Source organism: Crassostrea angulata, chromosome 3 (assembly GCF_025612915.1).
Source record: "Crassostrea angulata isolate pt1a10 chromosome 3, ASM2561291v2, whole genome shotgun sequence".
NCBI classification, from domain to species: Eukaryota; Metazoa; Mollusca; class Bivalvia; order Ostreida; family Ostreidae; genus Magallana; species Magallana angulata.
The window spans coordinates 16,438,365-16,462,686 of NC_069113.1; the positions used below are offsets into that span (position 1 = coordinate 16,438,365).

General features: G+C 32.4%; 2 protein-coding genes across 2 annotated transcripts; both read right to left on the minus strand.

The window, feature by feature from the left end:
• Nucleotides 1-1,259: 1,259 nt before the first annotated feature.
• On the minus strand, nucleotides 1,260-14,619 carry LOC128176644 (ribosomal protein S6 kinase alpha-5-like). Its single transcript, XM_052843111.1, has 16 exons — nucleotides 14,450-14,619; nucleotides 13,634-13,702; nucleotides 11,897-12,115; nucleotides 10,349-10,464; nucleotides 10,083-10,193; nucleotides 8,972-9,055; nucleotides 8,584-8,687; nucleotides 7,991-8,135; nucleotides 7,459-7,620; nucleotides 7,078-7,200; nucleotides 6,835-6,911; nucleotides 6,589-6,733; nucleotides 6,131-6,301; nucleotides 5,686-5,889; nucleotides 5,303-5,453; nucleotides 1,260-5,030 (listed from the first exon to the last, which is right to left on the minus strand). The coding sequence occupies exons 1-16, from the start codon at nucleotides 14,517-14,519 to the stop codon at nucleotides 4,276-4,278; spliced, it is 2,706 nt and encodes a 901-aa protein (XP_052699071.1). The 5' UTR covers nucleotides 14,520-14,619; the 3' UTR covers nucleotides 1,260-4,275.
• Nucleotides 14,620-21,530: 6,911 nt separating this feature from the next.
• LOC128177587 (post-GPI attachment to proteins factor 4-like) lies at nucleotides 21,531-24,240 on the minus strand. Its single transcript, XM_052844354.1, has 2 exons — nucleotides 24,138-24,240; nucleotides 21,531-23,053 (listed from the first exon to the last, which is right to left on the minus strand). The coding sequence occupies exon 2, from the start codon at nucleotides 22,986-22,988 to the stop codon at nucleotides 21,783-21,785; it is 1,206 nt and encodes a 401-aa protein (XP_052700314.1). The 5' UTR covers nucleotides 22,989-23,053; nucleotides 24,138-24,240; the 3' UTR covers nucleotides 21,531-21,782.
• Between the last annotated feature and the right edge of the window lie 82 nt (nucleotides 24,241-24,322).

Sequence of the window (24,322 nt, forward strand, 5' to 3'; positions counted from 1 at the left end):
ACTTGGTTCAAGCCATTCACGCCATTAACTGTTTTAAAGTAAAGTATAAGCCAAATAGGCTAATGAAGAGTATATATATGCTTAAAAAAACAATTTTTGTCTGATACGATATGACCTTGACACTTGATCTACTAACATTATTCAAGATTACTGCACACCCTTTAATCAAACGTACCATGTTGGTGAAGTATGAGCCAGATTAGAGCAAAGGGAGAGAAGATATGCTCCAGACAAGAATTTTTCATATAATTCTGGTATGACCTTCCCATTTGACCTTGAAAATTGGTTCAAGGTCACAATACACCCTTTACTCAAATGCTCTGTTTATGTGAAGTATGAGTCAAATAGGGCGAAATAGAATAATATATGTTCTGAAAAATTATTTTTGTGATGTCGAATATGACCTTGACCCTTGACTTACATACTTCACTCAAGGTCACTGCATACTCTTTCATCATAGACACTCTGTGAGTGAAGTATGGGCTAGATTGGACCAAGGGGATAAAAGATATACCCTAGACAAGAATTTTATTTATTATTCTGCTATGACCTTAACCTTAGACCTAGCAACATGGTTCAAGGTCACTGCACACCCTTTACCCAAATGCACTCTGGGGGTTAAGTATTGATTATGTGATTATGAGCCAGATTAGGCCAAGGGGAGAGAAGATATGCTCTGGAGAAACGATATCAGATGGACAGGCTGATCACTATGTAGGGCCCCTGCAGAGCGGGGCCCTAATAATTATGTAAACCCTGCTTGCACCCAAGCAATACAATATTTACGTCATTGATGAAATGTATAATTAGAATATACATTACACACTTAAATCGTTGTCACATACAAAGACCTGAAAAAGGTTTCTATATAACCATAAATTCCTTTTATAAGTGTTATCTATACGCAATTATTTTTCAAAGGTTTATGTTAAAATTTTGGTGGGACATAAATTGAAATTCTTTATGGCCATAAAATTGATATAAATCTACGTTCATCAAATTTGAATTTTGCTGTACCAGTTTATTATACAAAAATTAAACATTCAAACCATTTAAAGAAAAGTCTTAGTTTGTAAAATCACAATAGAAGCTAGCTGTTTGTATTAGCTCAAATTCCTTGGAATCTAAGATTGTTGTCTGTTTGTTGGTCACTAAAAATATAGAACATCAAACTTACACATTTAATGTGAAGCAACATGGATATCAACTAGGAAATGGGATAAATTCCAGTTATAAAAATATAATTAACAGTCTGAAAGTGTCAATTTTTGAAATTTATTCATTTATTTTTTATATCCTTAAAAATACAAGAGTGAGAAGATACATCTATAACAAAGACTTTTTTCAACAATGATATTGTAATGAACTACACAAAACATACATACAACATGAGAAATATACAAATCATTCGACATTGCAGGACAAAACCTCGGCAAAACAAACAAAATAAAGATTCTATAATGACTGCCTATGACAGGAAATCAAGCTCCTTAATTTAATCCAAATATCACAGAAAACACAGACTTGCCTCCATTTCTAACAAACATAAAATCATATACCAATATAACAATAACAATTCACCACTTCAGAAATAATCTATATGGTAATTATAATAATAATATTATAATAATTAGACAAGGTATAAAAATAAGTTTCCATTATAAACAGTAAAACACAATCTGCAAAGCTCTCTACATCTCCAAGTAGACTGAATGTGCATTTTTTAACTAGAAATTTTGAGCCCTGTATATATCAAAAGAAGAGAATTAAAATATAAATATGTATCTTAAGACATGCAATATTCTATGCGTTTTCTTTTCCAGACTTCAACAATAAACATGAATAAAAACTAACAATATACTATTCCAAATAGAACAACATTCTATACCAGATAAAACAACATTCATACATTGATAAATTTCACCAACAACTCGATCAGTCCACTCCTATTAATGCTTCATATTAACACTGTAGGGAATTATCAATCTACACATAACTTTGTTCAAGCAATGGAAGAAGGCGATTTCATTGATATGACTGCTACAATTTCATCCAGAGAAAAAGTTTAATTCAAGATATTGGTAAAAAGCTGTTCAAATACAAGCTCAGTCACCACAACTTTCAGAGAAGTCTTCTGTACATAGAATCAATATATACCAGTACCTCGGAGAGAAGTACATGGACCAAAAAACAACACTCTAATAATGCACCAATTCTTTCTCAGCACTGCATGTAGTCTCACTAATTTACTAACATTACGATGTTCAACTACAAAATGATTTGTATTGCACAGAATGAAAGAAGGTTACAAGTTATACAATAAACATATCAATACATATGACTTTAAATTCCTTCAAAAAGAGTAACAAATTTTACAATTAAATTTTCTCTCTCAATCAAAACCTAACAACACAAAATGGCAATTGAAACACAATGAGTTGCTATCACTGCTACTGTGTGGACCCTATATTTCTTTTACATGTAAACCTCCAAAATTCACTGAACTAATAGTGCAAATTTCCATTAAGATTTGAAATTCATTCTAAATACTGTAAATATGTACATCAATTAAGGGAGAATAAACAACTAAACAACAGTAATTTTTTTTCACACAAGGTATGAAATACAGAAAATGTTCTGCTCATTAGAATCTCAAAAAAGCTTTCAAAAATTTTGATTAAGAATTCCAATTTGGATCCCCAATTCTTCCATCAAAATTTTTTCAGATAGTACAGTTTTGAAGATAAATAATAAAACACTGAAAAAAGAAAATATTGTAAGAAATCATATACATACATAAAAATAGATGTGCTTCTTAAAACAAAGGAGAAAAGTTGTCTGCCCTTAAAAAGCCATATATTCACAGAAGAGGTATGAAGGAAAATGCTAATGCAAAGCTGCCATTTGGGATAACAGTCTTAAATTGGTTTGAGCAACTTTATTGGAATTACACAGAAGCATCATTTCATTTTGATGTATTTTGTCAAAATACATAGCATTACTAGCATAACATGCAAAAGAGTATGAAATTTCAACTCAAATTCAGAAATGTTTGATTCCGTTAAAACAAAATTTATGAAAACTTGCATGATACCTCCTTATAAAGATGTACTTGTATACAAATGTAATTGTTTTGCTTTTTTAAAAAGCAAATCTTCAATGCTTTCATTAGCGGTATTTTTCTTCAATCTGACAATACAAATATGCTGATATATGTACATTGGAAGATCATTTGTTGTTTAAAATAACTAAGTATGCATCAACTCATTTTCTTTGTAAAAGCAAAATTTCTTCCAAAAATGATTCAAGTATGCACAAATATGAAAGTGAAAATGTATAGTAAATCCTTTGTACAGTATAAAAGTGAAAATTCATGTACAAGAAATTCATATTCTTAAAACTATGGTAGTGCCATTTTTCATTGCAGGATTTTATAAGTACTGAAACAAGTTACATGTACAAAGAAATATATATACATGTAATAACCATGGGAAAAAATAATGCTCAAAATCATATCAATATAAAAACTTTTTTTACTGTACCAGACTGAGAAAAATATTGGCAATTCCACAATTTTAAACCTTCCAAAAAAATATCTTACAAATGAGTCAAAATTCTTCTTTTTTGATACCCCATCACTACCATTTGGGTATGTGTGTTCTCAAGCCATCAGAATCAATATGTGGATTATCAGTACCTTTGTAAATTGGAAAATGGGTTTTTTTCTAAACACGAGATTATCATTTACTGTATTTGAAATCAAGAATGAGGTACACATTCCAAAACGTCAGGTAATGAAGAATGGAGATCCAATTACATACATTAATGATCAGTTTAATCATATCGTAAATATAATAAACCTCAAACACATCAAAATCCATTCCAATGATGACTTCTATTTCATTATACATGCACAACTGTATAATCAAAAAGAGTATTTCTAAATTGATTATTGTATTCTATAAACTTTTCATGTATACCCTTGGTATTATGACAGTTCATAAAAAGTCATAGTTATTTTCCAATTCAAGCCTCTGACAGTTTTTTTTTCTAAAACCAAAACAAGTACTAAGATGACTCAAACTGTATTCCAATCATTAAAACCTGTATCAATTATATATTAGTAAAACCAATATAAAAGTCTCAACAAAATCTAAACATATATCTCAAAATAACAAGTTGTTCAAAACATTCTCCATGTAAATGTGGTAAAAGAATCACATCTCAAGGCAAGAAAAAGAGAATAATTCTATTCTAACCCACCCAATGAAATGATCAGTCATCGGGGATAACGATAGTGTCCGTTCGGGGTCTTTTAACATTCAAATGAGGGCCATCTCCATCTGAGTCATCATCAGACACAACAATGACACTTTCATCATTTCCGTCTTCATCTTCATCATCATCTATATCATCATCATTGTCTCCATCATCCGACTCCACACTCTCTAACAGCTCGCTGTGGACTCTTTTTGTGCCCCGGGGGAGAGGGGTGAGAGTTTTCTCTCCCGGATCGGAGTCTCCCAGAGAGAACTTTGGAGTACTGATGCTCTGACTATTCTCAAATATGTCAAACTGGCCAGAGTCGTCTAAATTAACGTCCTGAGGTATTTTGGGAACAAAGCCCATGCTACAGGTAGAACTGTGAGAAGTGCTAGAGGTACTGGACAGGTGTCGCACAGAGATTGGTGAGGACGCACTGTTCTGGGTTCCCCCTCCTGTGCTGGAATTGGAATTGGAGGAATCAGTCGAGTTATTTCTTCCCTCCCCTGAGTTGCGTTTCTCCTTTCGCCTTTTATACAGAGGAGCCCCTTCCACATTCTGCAGTCTGAAACCCTCCATGGTTGCCTTTTTGAAGGCATCCATTGTGGCGGAGAGTTGAGAATGAACCACTGTGTTACTGTGACACAACACCCCTGGGGTCCTGAGAGGGGTCACTGAGTACACTTGACTGTCACTTCCCATCAACCACTCACTATTCTTCACAGCTTGCATTGTCATTCTTTCACTGGCTTCAACAGTTAGCAAACCTGATAAATCACACAATGAAGTTTATTAGACATTACTATGTTTATCTCTTCCTTTAATAAGTTGAGATAAATGGCATATTTCTTTTTAGACAAGACCATTTTCATCTTTGCTCTTGATCAGTTGTAAAATATCAAGAACAGTTCAACAGTTGGAAGGAATGTTTAATTTTACTCAGATACTCAGATATCAACAATGTTCCATCCTAAATATGAGGGTGAGGGTGTAGTGCCAGAGCAGAAAAATGTCTCTAAACATTTTAATATTAATGTACCTTGAATCAGGTCCTTTGCTTTCTGGGACACATCCTTCCACTCTGAGCTTGAGAAATCAAACTGCCCATCTTTTATTCTCCTCATGATGGTAGAGGCACTGTCATTTTTGCTCTTGGTTTGAAATGGAACTTTTCCAGATAACATTGTGTACTGCAAGTAAATTTATAAATTTCAGTCAAAATAAGTCAAAGATAAGAATGCAACTTTCATATCTTTGAAATTATTGTTCATCCACACATGCGTGAAGGAAACACTCTATATCCTGTGTTTTTTTTTCTTTTTTAGGTTAAATCAAACTGCATGTTCAAAGAGCAGGAAAAGAGTATACATAAAATTTCTTCAATAAATCAGGTATGTATTGTTGTAAACAAAATTTACTGACTAGAATAACACCAAGACTCCATAGATCACAGGCCTCATCATAGCCATCCTTGGTTCCTGACATCTGTTTCATGACCTCCGGAGCTCCATATGGCAAGGTAAAACATGGTGTCTCCAACTTCTTCATCTCTGGTTTCAGGCGAGCAAATCCAAAATCGACAATCTTGATCTCTGCATCCTCAGATTCATCAACAAAGAGCAGGTTCTGGAACAAGAATTGATACACTCTAGTATGTCTTACAACTGTTTTCACTGATTTTATAAAAAGAATGCAACCAGACAGTGACTGTACACATATTTTGGACTTTATGTGAATCAAATATTGATAATTGTTGATATAACTGTACATGTATCTGTTATTCTTTTTTAAACAACAATTTATGACCTTGTTAATCTTAACTATTCTCATGTATTAATGAAATGTTTGATGCCGACATCCTTCTTACCTCTGGTTTTAAATCCCTGTGAACAATCCCTTTAGAGTGCATGAAGTCTACAGCATTGACTAATTTGAGCATGATATTACTAGCCTCTGGTTCAGTGAAACTTTTCTTTTTCCTGATTCTGTCTAACAATTCTCCTCCCTTTAGTAGTTCCAGGACAATATAAGTATGGAACTGAAAAACCAAGAACACTAGTAAGCACAAGAATAAACTGTAAATGCAAATAGAATAAAACTGTCACCTGAGCATCTTTTAAAGATGGTTGGTTGATAAAAGATGGACATGCTAAGCATTGACAAAAATGGTACTTGTGGACCAAGTGTGATGTGAAAATCAACCTATTAAATTCTAACACTGTAATTGGTTCTACCAGTCGTTTACACACTGCAATTTGATGAGAAATTTTATGTGTGAAATAAACATAATTCAATACTGGGTGTGTCTGGACTTCCAGTATTTACCTCATCAACCATGCTTTCCTGAAGAGTGACTATGTTTGGATGACCCTGGCACTTTCTTAAGAGGTTGACTTCCCGAGTGCAATCCAACCGACGAGAGACTATTTTCACTGCATATTGTTTCTGAGTAGCCTTGTGGAGACATTTACTGCAATAGAGTTACACCCATGTATAATATCCACTTCTTCAAAATATAACTTAACACTATCTGTTTGGATGAAAAACATGTAATACTCAATGATGTCTTACCGACATATAGAGAAGCTTCCATCTCCTATTGGCTTCTCAGACAAATCAATTTCATAATTTTGAAAAAATGCGGAGTTCTATAAAAATGAAGAAAAAAACCACTTGGTCATGTTAATGCTTCAAATTGTTTTACTTCAAAAATAGAATATTCATTTGATTGAATTACAAAATATGGGCATGAAAAATAGAGCTTTTACATAACTAGTGTCAAATATAATCGACTAAATAGTTAGATCTGGTTACCTTAAAATGACTAGCATATCTGATTTGAATATCTCTTGGTTGGTTTGAATTGTCATGACACAGTAAATTATTACTGATGGTATTCTCACTAAATATGACTGAAGGAGCCACATAAGAATAACCCTGCAAATAAATATCAAAGACATTAGAAACACATCGGTTATTTGCAGTCTAAAAGTCTTTTTTAAAGAAATGATCTATTAGAAATATCATTTATAGTACACGTAATATATAATTAATGTTTTGAAAATGATGATATATGTTTTAAAGAATAACATTGATAAAGCAAAAAACACATAAGATTCTGGTCCCTTCAATGGAAATGTCAGTAATCAAACTCTAATCAAGCTGTAACAAAACGGAAAAGACATTTTGAATTACCTTAAACATTTTCTCCACATTCATTGGAACAGCTGCAGGGGAGTCTTGGGGAGCCATATTTGTGAATTCAGTGGCAAAGTTACCAACATCAAGCTCGTGGGAAATTTTTGGCACAAATGGGGGAGGCACTTTCCTCTCTGCAAGATGCTTCCAGTTGAGACCCTTCAAATATACAATACAACAAACTTACATGTAATTACATGTACAAAGATTCTCGTGGTCCCTATTCATAAAATTGAGTTTTTAATAAGAGTTTTGTTTTAAAATGCAGATTTTTTTAGCTTCGAAACTTAATTTGATTTATAAAAACAAAGATCCTGTCCTTTCTACTAACACTCAAACATACACATATACATATTCACCGCGTAATTCTTATACAACACAAAATCAAAGAAAGTTAATGGTATCCAATTGTTTTTGCAATCCTCTTGTATGTCTTTTAGCTGTTCCTGTACTTATAGGCATTCTTGAAAAATATTACGAGGAGACATGGTAGACCTTAAATTTGTTCTTAATGTAAATTCAGTCTAACCTTGAAGAATTTGTGTTTTTTGACTTCCTCAGCACTTTTTGCACCAAGCCGATTTTCTGGGTTTTTAGTAAGTAACCGTCTGATGAAATCTTTCACTTCTGCAGAAAACTCCCGTGGCATAGGGGGCTCTGCTTTCAAGATTCGTCTGAAATGTTTAGTCAAAATTGTTTACAAGTAATCAGCTTATAAATGCCTAGCACTCAACTGATACAGCATAAATTTTGAATTGGAGAAGACGGCTGACTTAAGACTCCAGACTTACAACCATCTCACAAAATAAATCCAGATTTTACAGCACATACTTATTTTTGGAGGTTTATTTTAAAAGTAAGTAAAATGCTCCACTGTTGAAGACTTCTAGATTACAAAAGCCTATATCTAACAACCATAGATTTGATATGGCAGAGAATTTATCCAATTTTGGAATCTTTACATTAAATTTTACCATTTCAAGATCAAATAACAGTATTTCATCATCATTAAATTTTCTCAACTACATGTACCGATAAAATGCAAAAAATAGAAGAAGTGATAAAATCAAATGGTGAAAATGTTAAAAATTAAGTTTTAATGTGTAGAGTTTGATGCCATACTTTGATATTTCCGATTGTGTATTTCTTTCGCCATCCACTGTGAACGGTGAAGCACCAGTTAACAACTCATAGGTCAGAACACCGAGAGACCACCAGTCAACTGCCTGCAAACAGATCCCAGAACAAAAAAATTACATATCTATTCAATGAATTTTTCCTTAAAGCAAATGAATATCGAATTTATACATGTACTGTCATAAATATGAGGTGGTTTAAATTTAATATGTATAAAACCAAAAAAGAAATGAAAAACTTGTGAACATGAAGCTTCAATACAATTTTTAAAACATGAAATAACTCTATATGGAGTGTTGCATTAAAAAATTTATGCAACGACAAAAGTTCACCAGTCTTCTGTACTATACATATAGAATAGAAAAGTACTTACAAAGTCATGGCCAGAGCTGCCCCCTTCTACTACTTCAGGGGCCATGTATTCGATGGTGCCACAGAAAGAGTAAGCCCTATAGTTCTGGAGAACATATTTCACAAAATAAACAAAAGTAAATCACATCCATGTATTTTATTAACAGTATTTTCTGAAGAATTTTTTTTTAAGGTTTCTCCACCCTCGATGTTTTTATGGTTTAATCTGTGTAATTTTTGTTTAAATTTGATGATTAATATGCAAACAATCAAATTAAAGTTAAATATTGGTATGTTGCAAATATTTTGTTCATGCTGTAGGAGCTAACACAAGTACACTATCAGGACAGTTATAGCAACGACTGCTCTCTTATCAAACATCACATTTATTTTAACTAATTTCGATATAATAAAGCAATTTTTAAAAGAAATTAATCGCAATCCTTTATTTTAAGTATTTTAACATTTTAAGGCCATTTAAAATTGCCAGTATGAAAGCTATCACATTTACAGTGCATTTTGATACGATTTTTCAACCATGAATAAGTACAGTTTAGCAACATCAAACGTCTATAACTTTTGAAATAATGGTTCAAACTCACTGAAAATTGGTACATTTGTAATTCATTATATATCCTATCGAAATCTGCAAAGAAATGTTTACCTTGCCTGGTAAAAAATTATGAATTGTGGTCTCTGTCAAGTTTGCCAATATACGGTTTTATCAGTTTTTCACTGAATTCAGCGATTTCAACTCAAACTACTCTCAATGAATTGTTAAACATTGGTGTCATTTCACTATACATAGCTTAAAATGGGTTAAACACAGGTATAAATCAAGAAATATTGGCAAAACTATGCACCACATAACACTATTATTATAACCGATAACGGTAAAATATTCCGGATTGCTCACAATGACGTCACACGACAATCGAAAGACCTTAAGTAGAAAGCTAATTTGAATTGATTTTCCTCTTGGTGGACAATGATTAATTTGAAAGAATGCTGTAACAAAATAATATCAAAATAATTCCATCTGCTTTGTTTTATCACTTACTATGCTTTTACTTCAATTTATAGTGAATCTTTAATAAGTACATAAATCCAAATATATGTTTTGATAAACTTACTTTGTCCGAGGGTAAAAACTCTTTACTCAGGCCAAAGTCTGTCAGTACAATGTGACCCTCCGAGTCCAACAAAATATTCTCTAGTTTGATATCTCTATAGATAATGCCCAACTAAAAAAAAAAAATAAACCAAGATGTACATATGTAATATCCTTATACAGTAATTCATAGAAAGACTCAAGACAAATCAAAATCTAAAAACACTTCTAAGTTATAACCTCAAGTAAATTTTTTCCATTCTGAGACAGGAAAAAAACCCATCTTACTTTGTGAAGATTTTCCAGTGCTAGTACAATTTCTCCAATGTACACACGGACCTGGTCTTCAGTAAACTGCTCGTGTTGATTCAGATGTGTAAACAACTCTCCTCCATTTACATAGTCTACAGTTAGAGAAGGGATTCATACATTACAATAATTAAGTACTTGCAGCATTTGTAATTACAGTTGTTGTTATTACACTAAATTAACAGCATACATACCGAACATAAAAGCATTGCAAATTTACTTGAGTTGAAAAGATTTACAGTTTAATTAGATTAGAATGTTGGTAATTTTTCTTATAGAAATTTCCACGCTATTCATTCTTTACTATTTCAAATACTTTTGAGGCATGTTCAACAGAGCAGGTGTTCACAAGTACTATTAAAAATTCCCTGTACCTGCAGCACAAATTTTGGCAAGCACTTGTAAGCGCTTGCTCTGCTGAACACATCTCTTGTCTTATTGATGTTCATGGGAATCAATTTTTTGTGGATTTAGTAAAATTCAGTTCTGAGGATTATTAACGAGGCCGGGTCTAATTTGTTCTGCCCTAGATTTTTGGACGAAATTTTTTACATGAATTTCTGCTGATATAATTATTATTTTAAGATTAAAAAATAAGACATTTACCACACCGTTTGTTTAGGGGGTCATCTCAAAGTTTGTTAATCTTTAACATAGGACCCTATGGGATTTTGCTTGAAATGTATCAATTTTACATTTTTTTTAAACTTCTGCCCTAGGGATTCCTTTCCCTGCTCTACGTGTTTAAGTTATTGCTAAAAGACATCAAATGGTCAAATAAAAAAACCCGTTTCCCTCCTGGTTTGTTCCAGGGGTCTTATCAAAGTTGATTTTTGTATGCCAAATTTCCCAGATTTGTCAAAGAATGGCTATTTTTTTTTTACAAAGGCGGAAAAGATGATCTATATAGTATAATTAAAACATTCAGACATATTTAAGTAATAAAAGAATATATAACATCACATATTAAGGGTCATTAATATAAAATACATGGTTACTGTTTTGAAATATATGAATTAAGCTATACTTAGGCGGGTTAAGAAAACGCAACAGAAGGCTAGGCTTACTGAAACCACTTCACGTTTTCGACCCGAGCCCAAATATAGCTTATACTTCGAGACATTTATGTTTATTCCACAATATAACATTAATTTTACGCATCAAACGAGCTATTTTCATCAAACTTCGCTGAATATCTGCAGTTGAAACTATCACGCCATGGCGTCAACCAAGCAAAAAGATGACGTCACAATACAAATGAAACGCTGCGCGAAAGCGTGCGTACTCGTTCTGTACTCGGCCTCGTTAAATTGAGGGAGAAGAGTCCAACCAATAAAATTTGTTAATACAAATCTCTCTTTGACAACTCAGAAAAGATACCCATGAAAATTGGGGTTCAATGAATTTTGTGGAAACCACAATTACCAGTTGTTTATAAAAACTGACTTTCAGTCAACACTTGATTTCTTGCAATGCTGTAAGTTACTACCAACAGAGCAGGTGTTTGCAAGCACTCTCCAAAATTACCTAGGATGAGGTGCAATTTGGCCTCTGTCTGGAAGGCATAGTGGAGGCGGACTAGGAATGGGGCCTGCCTTATGGCCTCGAGGACCTGCCTCTCTGTCTTGGTGTGTTCTGTCGTCTTGGTTTTCTGAACGATGGAGGCCTTCTTCAAGACTTTCATGGCATACAGTTTTCCCTGGTCCTTTCCTGTTGTTTTTCTGACTAGGAAAACTTTGCCATATGCTTTGAAAAGAATATAATGGTGTAACAATACAATAATGGCTGATAGGTAGCAGGTATAATTGTAAATTGATAGAAATCACTAACACAATGAGGGAACATGTTGCTTGTGACATTAAGAAATGCTTGTAGATGTGTTGTAAATCTATTTAAATCATTTGTTCTATTGTTAACATATATGAATAACTCATACATAAAAGAGTTGTATGTACTAAAAAAATATCTTATATCTAGAGATTGAAATAATTCACCAGCAACTTTTGAAATTAATAATTAGCAATGCTATCACCCCACTGCTCGAGAGAATAAAAAATATATTAAAATTGTTTCACAGAATTCATCATTATTGCGGATCAGATTATCAATGAATTTCATGGTTTATAATTTGGAAGTACATGTATCTTAAAATTTGATATTGTTATGCACATGCATGTAATTGTAAAAGGGTATTCATAATTTTTTTTTAAAAATCCACACATAGATTTCTTTTTTTAAAAAGCATTATAGACTCTTATGGGTTAGAAATATTCATTGTATATTTTCTGAAGCATAAAAGTCCCCATGCTAACATGTTACCTGTACTAACCCTGTCTCGCCAAGTACCAGTTCATGCTATTGCACAACTTCACAATTGAAATGCAACATTAAAGGCCAAACATTTTTACCATGTGGTAAATTTCTGGTGAGGGAAAGGTGTAACTACTACAGGTGTGAATGCCTCCAGGACGTATAGTCCTCCTGCAGTTGCGAATGCTGCTAATCCATTTACCGGTACACAGGAAGCAAATTGATACACAGGAAAATAATAATTATAGTTATATTAATCCTAGTTGAACTTATTTAATTGTTTTGTTTTAAATGTTGCTGGTAAATCATGCAAAGTCATGATCCCCCCCCCCTTCCACCTCAGAAAATTTTAACTTATTCACTCTGTAGTAGAGCAATCAAAACTATATAGGCCTTCCATCCCACACCCCTGGCAAAACATTTCTGGATCCAAAGGCTTAGCCTGATATAATTTTAAAATGTACACATGGCTTAATTACGATGGAGCTATGGAAGCTTCTGTCTTCCCCATGGAAAGACCTTTAGTTAATTATTTCAAGATGCTCAGGGGCTACTGGTAATTATTCCCCTTTAATTAATATGTCATGCTAAGTTATATATATAATCAAGTTTATACTTTTGACTTATAAATGATTCTACATATATATATTTTTTTAAGTCTAATTCTAAAATTCCCCTTTTTACTACATGGCAGAGGATATCAAAAAGATTAATGTTGTTTATTGCTAGTAAACAGCATTCCACAATCCTGGGCAGAGCACACACTAAAATCATGTCAAAATGTCAATTTGAGTGCTATCATTTCAAACTGGATTAAAAAATATTAATATTTTGAAATTTGAACAAGTAACAAAAAAGGACAGTTGTGTGGCCTTTAATTGATTGTGAGAATAGGTACTTGGTGAGAATTGCATGGTCTTGGACCAGTAGTGATTTGGAATTAAATTCACTTACCACCTGTTCCTAAAACTTTCAAAAGGTCAAAATCTTTCATTCCGACTTTGTCACGTCCCTCCATGTTTACTACAATTGATATAAACCATGCTTTATGAAGATAAACTTCTTATGGATGCTCAAGTTCATTCAATTCGCCTAATAAAAACAAGTCACTTGGTGGATATGAACATTGCATAACATACTGAATTTAGTTTATAGATTGAGTGCCAACGTTTACACAAATATAGATTACAATTTTCTTGTAAAGTTTACTTTCACTTTCTATGTGCTCAAAATAACTTTTTGTTTATTAATTTATAAGCAAAATTTCAACCAAATTAGATTTAGAAATGCCACAAAAATTTGAAAGGTTAATCAACAAATAAAAAAACTGGATTTCTTACTAAAAAAATAATATTTAATTTTTTTTCAGCAATATAAAATACATTATTCTGTCAATGTAAAATGTTGATATCATTGTTCATTACACTAAATCGGCTTTCGCATTGCATTGGTTTTGCATTCAAATGCCCCAATGGCAATGACCAAGAGCAAGTGTCAATAACCGCTCATAGAATCTATAAATCCCTTGCTCTTTCGTGATGCAACAAAGATATTTAAATGCGATTTCACAACCAGCTGATGTCAATTTCCTCATTTGCAATTAAAACAAACAGAAATTTACCTTCAATGCATATATTCAGCATCCATATGCAAAAACGCACATGCAAAACAGTGCAAATTACGTAATAATAAGTTGTTTTGTTTTCAATCGAGCAAGTTGTAGTAAACAACTGAGTCAGGGGGGCATTTGCGCTCTAATTTTTCACCTACCGTTAACCAGCTCGTGGGTAACTGTTCCTCCCCCATTCCGGGTGTCTGACTGGGAATTAGCGGCCTCCATCTTCTTACGTTTAGCCGATCTTGTCCTGTTTACAACCCACAGGTGTTTACGTTAGTCCATGATCATCAGCTCGTTTTCGTCGTTTTTACCCACAATCCTACGCACTAAACGGAAGTTTATGGAATTTTTTTTATAAATAGAAAAGCACGTGGTAAAATGTCAACACACGATTAAAAGCTATTTAGCAATGACATGTAAATCTACCCTTTTGTGCAACTTACCTGGTACCTTTTCATTGGACAATTATACATGTAACTGCATGTCACTCGGTAAAACATATTCCCTCCAATGTTATTTTGTGGGTTTTTTTCTAATATCAATTAAACTTTTACATAGTTGAGATTCACCGAGAGACCAATGAAATGTTTTTTTTCTTTCTTTTGTTGATACTCTTACCCTTTATCTAGTGCGATTCCCTACAACCGGCCAAATTTGCATTCATACCACCATGAACGCATTCCACCTTTTCAGTTTACCATTACTAATGTTCACCATTTTGAGTGCTGTGCATATTTTACATTATTTATTTGCAATATATACGGCTGGCGTTCATGTACGTGGAAATGCATCAAATGATGCATCAAACCCCCGACCCCCTCCCCCCGATCCGTGTATGCGTTTTTTCTCTAAATTGGTCACATCACATGCATCATTGTCATGTATTATAGAAGAAAAAATACTTTTGACGGCTGGCCTTGCCACACAATCTTTGAAGTTGTCGTTCATTGATTAGTGTTAATTTAGGAACATGCAATCAAGTTCAAGTCAAGTTCAACCCCAACGATAACAACAAATTTTAAGTAAATGCAACGTGACTTTAAATACTCGATTAATTGATCACTGGCACATCAACTGGCTATTAATTTTCCATCCGAACCGACGACAATATGAGACAATGTGCAGTTGAGAGACCCCCCCCCCCCCCGCATTAACACGGTCATATAAGGACATACAGGGGCGATCGACTGCATACACATATTGCAGATTTATCTGATTCATCTTGCACTGCCTAGGGCAGATAATGATTCCCCTATGAAATCCTTGGAATCGTTTTACCCGTATATACAGCAATATAAAAAAACATTTTATTCAGACATGTAGCATAAGGGGAGTCAGTATGAGAACTGCCAGCCCACCCCCCGCCCCACTTACTCTCTTATTTTAAGGAAAATAAAAATATTAGAAAATTAACACCGAAATAACATTTTGAGGTGCTACGCACCCCTCTCTTCGGATTAGGACTTAGATTGGCGATTTTTTTCTCTGGAATGTTTAACCCACCAGCCCCAACTTTTCAAGATGACGCTATGTGCATGCCTGTTAATGTAAAAAATACAATCACATACTTTACATCAAATTAATTTACTTTTAATTAGGCCTATACTATTATGCGTTGTTTATTATTGATCTGATGACTATCCATCGGGTTTACTATGTATCCGTTTCACTGCTTTCAGTGTAAAATCACAGTGATTGGAAACCCATGAGTTCCGACGATGATCACCAACTCATAGTTCAAATTATTTATGTTCAGTACATGGGGATAAAATCAACTGAAAGAGACTATATTCCTTTGTCTATAAATTCATCTGAAATTCAAATTATAATTACCACACAAGCCAAGTAGCTAGTTATAATATTTCTGGAAGTGTTGTGGTTCTAATTATAAGCAAATTTATGATCGACTTTATAAATGTACGTTAATATATAAATAATCAACTTGAACAAATGTAGTAGTCTTGACATGCAACAATCAAAATGAAAAATAAATGATTTTATTAAATATAATTGTTATCACAAAACTACGCAACATGAATAATGTCCCTAAATCCATTTAATTTGAAATAAATATTTCCACGAAAATAAATTGTTATAATATCTTAAGTTTTGATGCAAGGCAATCTAATTAAAATTAGACGTTCTGAATCAGAACGTCTAATTTTAATTAGATTGGGATGCAAGGCTACGAACATTGAGGAAAGAGGAAATAGTTCGACGATGCATTTGCTCCTTAATATTTAACGGAAGCGAGTTCCTCGGTCGAATTTCCCCTTTAATGGAACAATGCCCTCTTTATTCCAAAAAAGAGGAAAGAAGATGGGTGAATAAGGCGTGTAAAATGCCCATATGAGGAATGATTATATACTGCAAAATTAAAATATCAATAAATCTGATAATTTTTTTTAAAAAATGATTAAAAACAATGTATATTTAATGTAACATCGGTTTGTAACCCTTAAATATTTCAAATACTTGCAATAGGTTGATTTAAACTGGCGTATGCGTGTCAAAACCTCCAAATAATGTCATTTTTATAACTTCAATGCCTTTTCTTTTATAGACTGGTTCTGAGCTCCATATTTTTATCATAGTCTAAATGCGGTTTAATGAAATTTAAACCGATTGTTTAATAAACAAAAATGTGGAGAGATGACCCACTATACATTAAAAATACCATTTTGTTGCCCAACAATTTAACGTTTTAGAAATATAATACAAGCCCGTAATGTCGTGGCCAACGTCTCATATAGAATTTAAACAACGCACTTTGTTGTGAATGAAATGGCTCAGTGGTTAGAGCACCAGCCACTATGTAACTTTATATAACTTATGTTTTAAGGTTGTGGGTTCGATACCACCAAAATTAAAGAATTTATAAAAAAAATTCTTATCGTTTTTTGAAATATTTCAAACTGAATATAGTTAGAAATTACCCTTTTATAAACTTGTATTATAACATATCAAATATATTTAATTGAAAAATATTAAATTTGAAATTGTATTTTACGACTAAACCAAATGGGCAGTTGCCCCATCTTATTCCCCCATCTTCTTTTTAATTGTTAGATATTTTAGTGACTTGGAATGCCATATAACAAACATGTATGTATGCGCGGATCCAGAACGATTTTCCAAGGGAGGAGAATATCACATAAACAAGCACCTGTGCAATGCATGTATCATTTAACCGATTGAACGTATATCGTATATCCAGAGTAATCGATCACCCCCTCCCCCATCCGGAAAAAAGATTTCCGTTTTAGATCAGTCACAAACTTTTTAATGCGATCAGATAAACGTTTTATACAAGGCAATTTTCTATGCATGCCATAAAGATACAAAAGCATCCAGACTAAGGACGCTAATACATAGCAACGATTTTTTGCTTGAAAACTTCTATCGAATTTGAAGATGTCTGGTGGAAAACAATTATCAAAAGCAGAAATGCTTGCAATTGGAGAGTCCAGAGAATCTTGGTGCGCAGTTGAAATGAAAAAAGAGCAGGACTGGTGTCGCAAACAGCGCCAGCATTACCCAGAGCAATTCAGCAGTACAGTGTTTGAGCAGCAAATTCCAGGATATGAACCACGATGTACATTTGAAGTAGATGCACCAACACACAGAGAAAGGAGGCATTACAAAGATAAATGTACGTGAAAGTTTATTTAAAAGAAATAAGATTTGCAAATAATTCTGTAAAATATCTTTCAAGTTTTAAATGAAAATATAATGATCATCTAAAAGAAACACCTATTATAAAAGATATAGATTTGAAGAAGAAAACATATAAATGCCACTACACTTTTGATGTCAGTATTCCTTACAATCTGATAAATGTATAACTTTATTCTAGGTTATTTGTAGCCACTTGGTAATGGTAATACATATTCACGGTGACAGACAACAAATGCTTTTTGTATAATGGCATTACAGCAAAATTTAAATGTATAAGACATAGTATATAGAAAGAAATATGTCAAAACATAACCATACATTAAGCATTAACAGGGACATATATATATATATCTGGAATTTTCTTAAAACTAAGAATTAATTGGCCATTTTTCAGTAACATTATATATATATATATATATATATATATATATATATATATATATATATATATATATATATATATATATATATATATATATATATATATATATATATATATATATATATAGAGTCTATTGATAAATCAAATAGAAAACATAATTTTTTTTCCAGAAAATTACACACGTACTTGTTATATATGTCTCTGGCATGAAATATTCCTTGAAAATGATACCTATGATAGAATAAATTTTTATTTAATATGTTTAGTTTAGAGGTATATAATTGCATGCATTGATATGTAAATTAAATTATTTATAGTGGACGCAACTATATTTGCAATTTTTTAATTTTGAAGGAATGGGAGAATTATTCAACAATAATAATAACATGTTAGATGAAACTAACACAGTAATTGCTTGATATATAGAATGTAAAAATTTAAAACCTAAGAAGGTTAATCAATAGCTTTTAGTTATTAATGAAACATAATTACAATGGAATGACAGGTATACATGGTCTATACATTTGCTTTATAATAGAGAGGTTGAGATTTAAAACGTGTACGGGTACGCGTACGTGTGTTAAAACTACACGTACACGTACACATTTTTGTAATTTATCAGTTGAGATTTCTTAACTTGTAGGATATAAATGTGTACGTAAATCGACGCAGTTTTGTGACATGAATTTATTTAGTTAATTCCAAATAAATGGTAAATTTCTTATCAAATTTCATGCAAATGAAGCTTAAAAATCTATATAATGTATCACAAGAATACATTCACTCATCAATAAGATTTTATTTGTTGTAAAAAGCTACACGTTTGTACTTACGTGTAGACGACACTCTACAAGTTTAGAGAACGTGTAGAAACCATGTCGTCACAAAAACTGATGACGTAATTCGCGAAGAATTTAGGTGGTTCCCCTAGTTCACGTACACGTACCCGTACACGTTTGAAATCTCAACCTCTCTATTATGACAATGCCTAACACATTTATTACATGTTTATTATCTATAAATCAATTAGATTTATAATAGAGATCTTATAAATAAACGTAAATTGCTTAAGTACATGTATTATCTAGTGTATTTTTTTTTGTATTTATACTGTAAACTGTATTTTGGAAATGTATTGATAATATATTTTACACAAAACATTAATAATAGATTAAATTTTGTGATATATCTTTCATGATAAATATGTCAACATATATAGTCATACATAGCCATAATAAGTCTATAGTCTTGCAAATAAAAACATCTCTAAAACATGTATTATATGCTTATAGTTGAAACATAATATTGATTTGTAATATTTATATTTAAAAACATAATTTTGAAACACCTTTTCATTACTATGTATTTAAAGCCTACTCTCTCTCTCTTTCTCTCTCACTCTCTTTCTCTGATCTCTCTCTATAGAATTCCACTGATGTGTAACTACATGTATATACTTATTGCTTTTCCAGATGAATGCCAGTTAAAAATTTAAAAATAATTCAACAATGAAGAAGGAAAGGACTCCACACCATAACTAAACAGACAAATATATATGACTTATTCATAATCAATAAGCAATTTGGCTGCTTTTTTTTGTTATGGATCAAAGATTTTAAAAAAAATTATAGATTGAAGGTTGATTGTCATTTATGTTATTGATCACAGAAGTCAGATTTTTTGATAAGTTGAAGCATTCATCATTTTGTTAATTAATATACAATGGAACGGATAATGTTTGTGAATGACTCAATATCTTATTATTAAGATAAGGCAATTTAATTATTCTGTTAAGAAGATTTGAATAAACAAGAGTATTATCATAGAAATGCACATATATGTATTGCACCAGTATTATTATACCTTTTTATATTGTGCTGTTTTACACCTTTCAGTATTACTTGTACAACTGTAATATAAAGTTTATACACCATGCTCTTTATACATTTCCATTCATTGTTATCAATTTTTGTTCTACACCTCTATTTAAAGTGTTTGCTCACAGCTCATATTTAATTAATCTAAAAATAAAATTTTGAAATTTGAGATATTGTTCATGTTCTGTATTAGATTTTTTTTTACAGTTGTTACCATAGATAAAAACCTTAAAAGATGTATTTAGTTGTTCATGCAGTCTCAATGCAATAACAATTTTGATAATTTAATTATATTACATTGTGATTTCAAATATTAAAAAAAACTAAATTCTGCATTTGATAGGAAATACATACATGTATGTATGCATGTTTAAAGAATACATGCATTATTGTGTAAAGTAAATTATTTCTGGCTTAGTACGCTTACTTATAAGTTGTTAAAACTTTCATGGTAGTCATTGAGATATTTCTGTTAGTGTTAACCCTATTCTCCTCCTTGAAATTAAGAATGTTTTTATAATGGCTGTTGCATTGTAACAATATTAATTACTTCTTCATACAACAAAAATTTTTACAAAATACACATGTATCTCTAAACTTGAAAATGTTATATATTCCAAAGCATAAGATTCAAAATAAAACAATCAAAGTTTTCGATTCCATTGATATGGTTTTTTTTATTGCACAAAAGTACATCTTAGATAGGATAAGTTCTTGTTTATACAACCAACAGATAATATCATTTATAAATGCATGATATGTAGTTAAACAATTTCTAATAAATGACAAGGATAACCATATACAATTTAATTACATAGTATTGTTTTAGCTTTGATATTCAATACTGCGATAGTATCACAATGCATAAGACAACAATACAGGGTTTATTAAAATTGCAGTCAGGTAGATTACTGTCAGACATCTTCTAAATGAACCAAAATCAATCAACTATACTGTTCACGATATACATCAAGAATACTAGTATATAGCACCCCCCTTGTTTATACAACCAACAGATAATATCATTTATAAATGCATGATATTGAGTTAAACAATTTCTAATAAATGACAAGGATAACCATATACAATTTAATTACATAGTATTGTTTTAGCTTTGATATTCAATACAGCGATAGTATCACAATGCACAAGACAACAATACAGGGTTTATAAAAAATGCAGTCAGATAGATTACTGTCAGACATCTTCTAAATGAACCAAAATCAATCAACTATACTTCTCACGATATACATCAAGAATATATAGCACCCCCCCCCCCACCCCCCCCCCCCCCCCCCCCGAAGAAAAAAAAAAAAAACCTGCAAATTTATCTTATGTACACATTTAAAGTTTCTTTACAAGCAGTCAAGCACCACAGAAAAATAATGCTTTGAAAAATTTTGTTAACAAATACAAAAGCAGCTATAAATATCTGCTTTAGGAAGCACCATAAAATTTTGAAACACATTATCAATTACAATCTTATGGAAAGTGTTTATTATGACTTCCATTTTTATCACTCATCAAATCATGATTGTTCATCCACTATCAAGTACCAAAAAATATGAACTCTTGTGGATCCTTTCGAGAATTTTTATGAATAGAAGTGTACATACCTATATGTACAAACAAGTTTGGCTCTATTTGATATGCTGTAAGATTTTGACTAGTGATGAAATTATAAATTGCTATGTCTGTATGATACTTATTATTTGCACCAGCTAAGTACTTCAACAATTCAGGAATGACCCATTTGGGATAAAACATGGCTGGTGTGCAGCACCCAGGTGATATGTTGAGGGAGTAAAACTGAGAAGCTAATCTACGCAACTCAAGAATATTTTGACGATCTAACAGCAGAGAAATTAATACAAAATAAATGGCACCAAAAACTGCAAATAAATGCTGAACAGATCTCTTTTTCCTAAAGGCAAAAACCAAAACAAAGCACCCCATTCCAACCATTCCAATTGCCACAACTTCCAAAATTCTTTTCACTTCATTGGCAAATCCTTGCCACTTAGGTGGATAGTAAAGCTTAATGTAAGCAAAATCTTTAATGGGGGGATTTCTGAATGAAGTAAGCCACTTTACTTTAAAGTTTACAACCTCCAGTGACTGTGGGAGAGGTAGAGTATCATCCTCCATCATCAACACATAATCTGGATTCATGGAATGTGCCAATTCTAAACAGAACATGTAGTCTATGGTTTCCTTTTGGTAAGTATCAAAACTGTGCTGTTGGTACAAAGACTTGTGAGGACTCTTTTCTAGATATGTTGTAAAATTATGAAAGCGATGTGTCACTGGTATATACTTTTCTAGTTTCTTTGCTTCTTCGTGGCCATATGGATTTTGATCAACGTTGCATATGAACAAGAATTTTCGTTTGAAAAAAGTATCTTCTTTCAATAATTTATCCATTCTTGCCACAGCCTGAGTAAGATACCCTAAGTTTTCATGATCCTTTCTCTTTACACTAACAATAGTCACAACTAGGTCAAGTTGGCCTGATTTCTCCATATCAAGGTAGAATTGCCTGGATGAATCTGGTTGTAATGCCCCAAAATAGGAGAGAGACCTATCATATCGCTTTGTATTGAGTAATTCCGCTTTCTTTGAGACATCATCCTTTTTGTTGTATACATAGTAAAATTTGGAGAATGGCAATTTGATACACAAAGGAGGAATTATCAATATGAAAGTGGTCACAAATAGAAGGAGCTGTAAGATAAGGACTTTGAATGGCCTCATCACCAGATCTCTGCATCCCTTATGTTGATTGAGCTGCAAGTCTCAAAGCCAAGGTAGTAATAAAGCTGAAATTGATTCAACAAAAATAAGAAAAGTTCAAGATCCGGCTGCAAGAAACAAACATGATCGACATATGAGAAACAGGATATATCTGTGTACATCCATAAATTTAATTATAAAAGGGGAGGCATTACATATTTATTTATAGCGAGCGAAGCAAGCTCTAAGAACCAGTGTGCGCGGGAAAAAGAACGAGCTAAACCTACAGTTCATCAAACAAAATTTTTTGTCTACGTCCCATAATGCTCTCTAATGTTTTCACCCGTGGTGCTATGCCAAAAATGGCCGACTTTTAACTCGTAATTTACGGTGACTTAAAGTTTGAAGACACGTTTTGAGTACCGCATATGCTTTGGCGAGACTCAGAAGATTTGTTACATGCTTCCATATCTCCGTATTGAGTCGAGAAACGTAAACGTCATGGATGACGTCACAGTGCAATCGCGCTATATTTCCCGCGATAAATTTAGAGGTGGATCAAACATCTGTAATGAGTGTACTGACTATTTCAGTATAGACTGCGATACCTGCCTCATTAACATATGATTTGTTTTTAATTCTTTTTAATATAGAGATTTTATGTGTATATACTAGCAAGAGCCATACTTTACTGTCATATCGATCCATTTTTAAGCTAATTGTGCATGCATGTACAGTAGGCAGGTAAGTATATGAGTAGGGAGGAAATAAACAATAGGACATTTTGAACTAAATAAAAAGGAATGAAATGAAAAAATAAACAGTTAAAAAAATTATGTAGATATTGCATATAGTCAGACCATTAAATTTAAAAGTGGGAAATTACACACCTACAAACAGGAACCGGGCTCTCTCTCTCTCTCTCTCTCTCTCGCGGGGTAGGGGGTTGTGCTGTATGCATCATAACCATTAAAATTAGTACCTTTGGCATACTCTCTTAAAAATTCTTTGACGTTCGTTGATACCTAAATAAAACTATAAGTTGACAATGATGCAAGGTGTGTAATTCTTGCTGCGCTCGCCAGAACGGTAGCACAGTAAAACATATTATTTTTATGATATGCATTAAAGGTCGAGATCAGAGACATGCTGAGATATATACAAACTTACAATGCAATGTATATTAGCAAATTTTTGATAATTTTGCTACTGATTTTCCCCCCACCAATTTGGGCTGTCTTGCCTGTACTAAAAATAAATACATCGGGCTTGTCATTCCGTTTTTTCAATAATTTTCCCTCTCATAAAATAAATCTAAATATATGGTAAATAATCGTTTAGCAGATTTGAAATAG

Coding starts and splice junctions, on each gene's coding strand:
- LOC128176644 (XM_052843111.1), bottom strand. CDS start 14,519: ATGGAGGCCGCTAATTCCCAGTCAGACACCCGGAATGGGGGAGGAACA. Junction 13,703..14,449: donor TACCCACGAGCTGGTTAACG/GTAGGTGAAAAA, acceptor TATCAATTGTAG/TAAACATGGAGGGACGTGAC. Junction 6,302..6,588: donor AGGAAAGCATGGTTGATGAG/GTAAATACTGGA, acceptor TTGGTTTTTCAG/TTCCATACTTATATTGTCCT.
- LOC128177587 (XM_052844354.1), bottom strand. CDS start 22,988: ATGAGGCCATTCAAAGTCCTTATCTTACAGCTCCTTCTATTTGTGACC.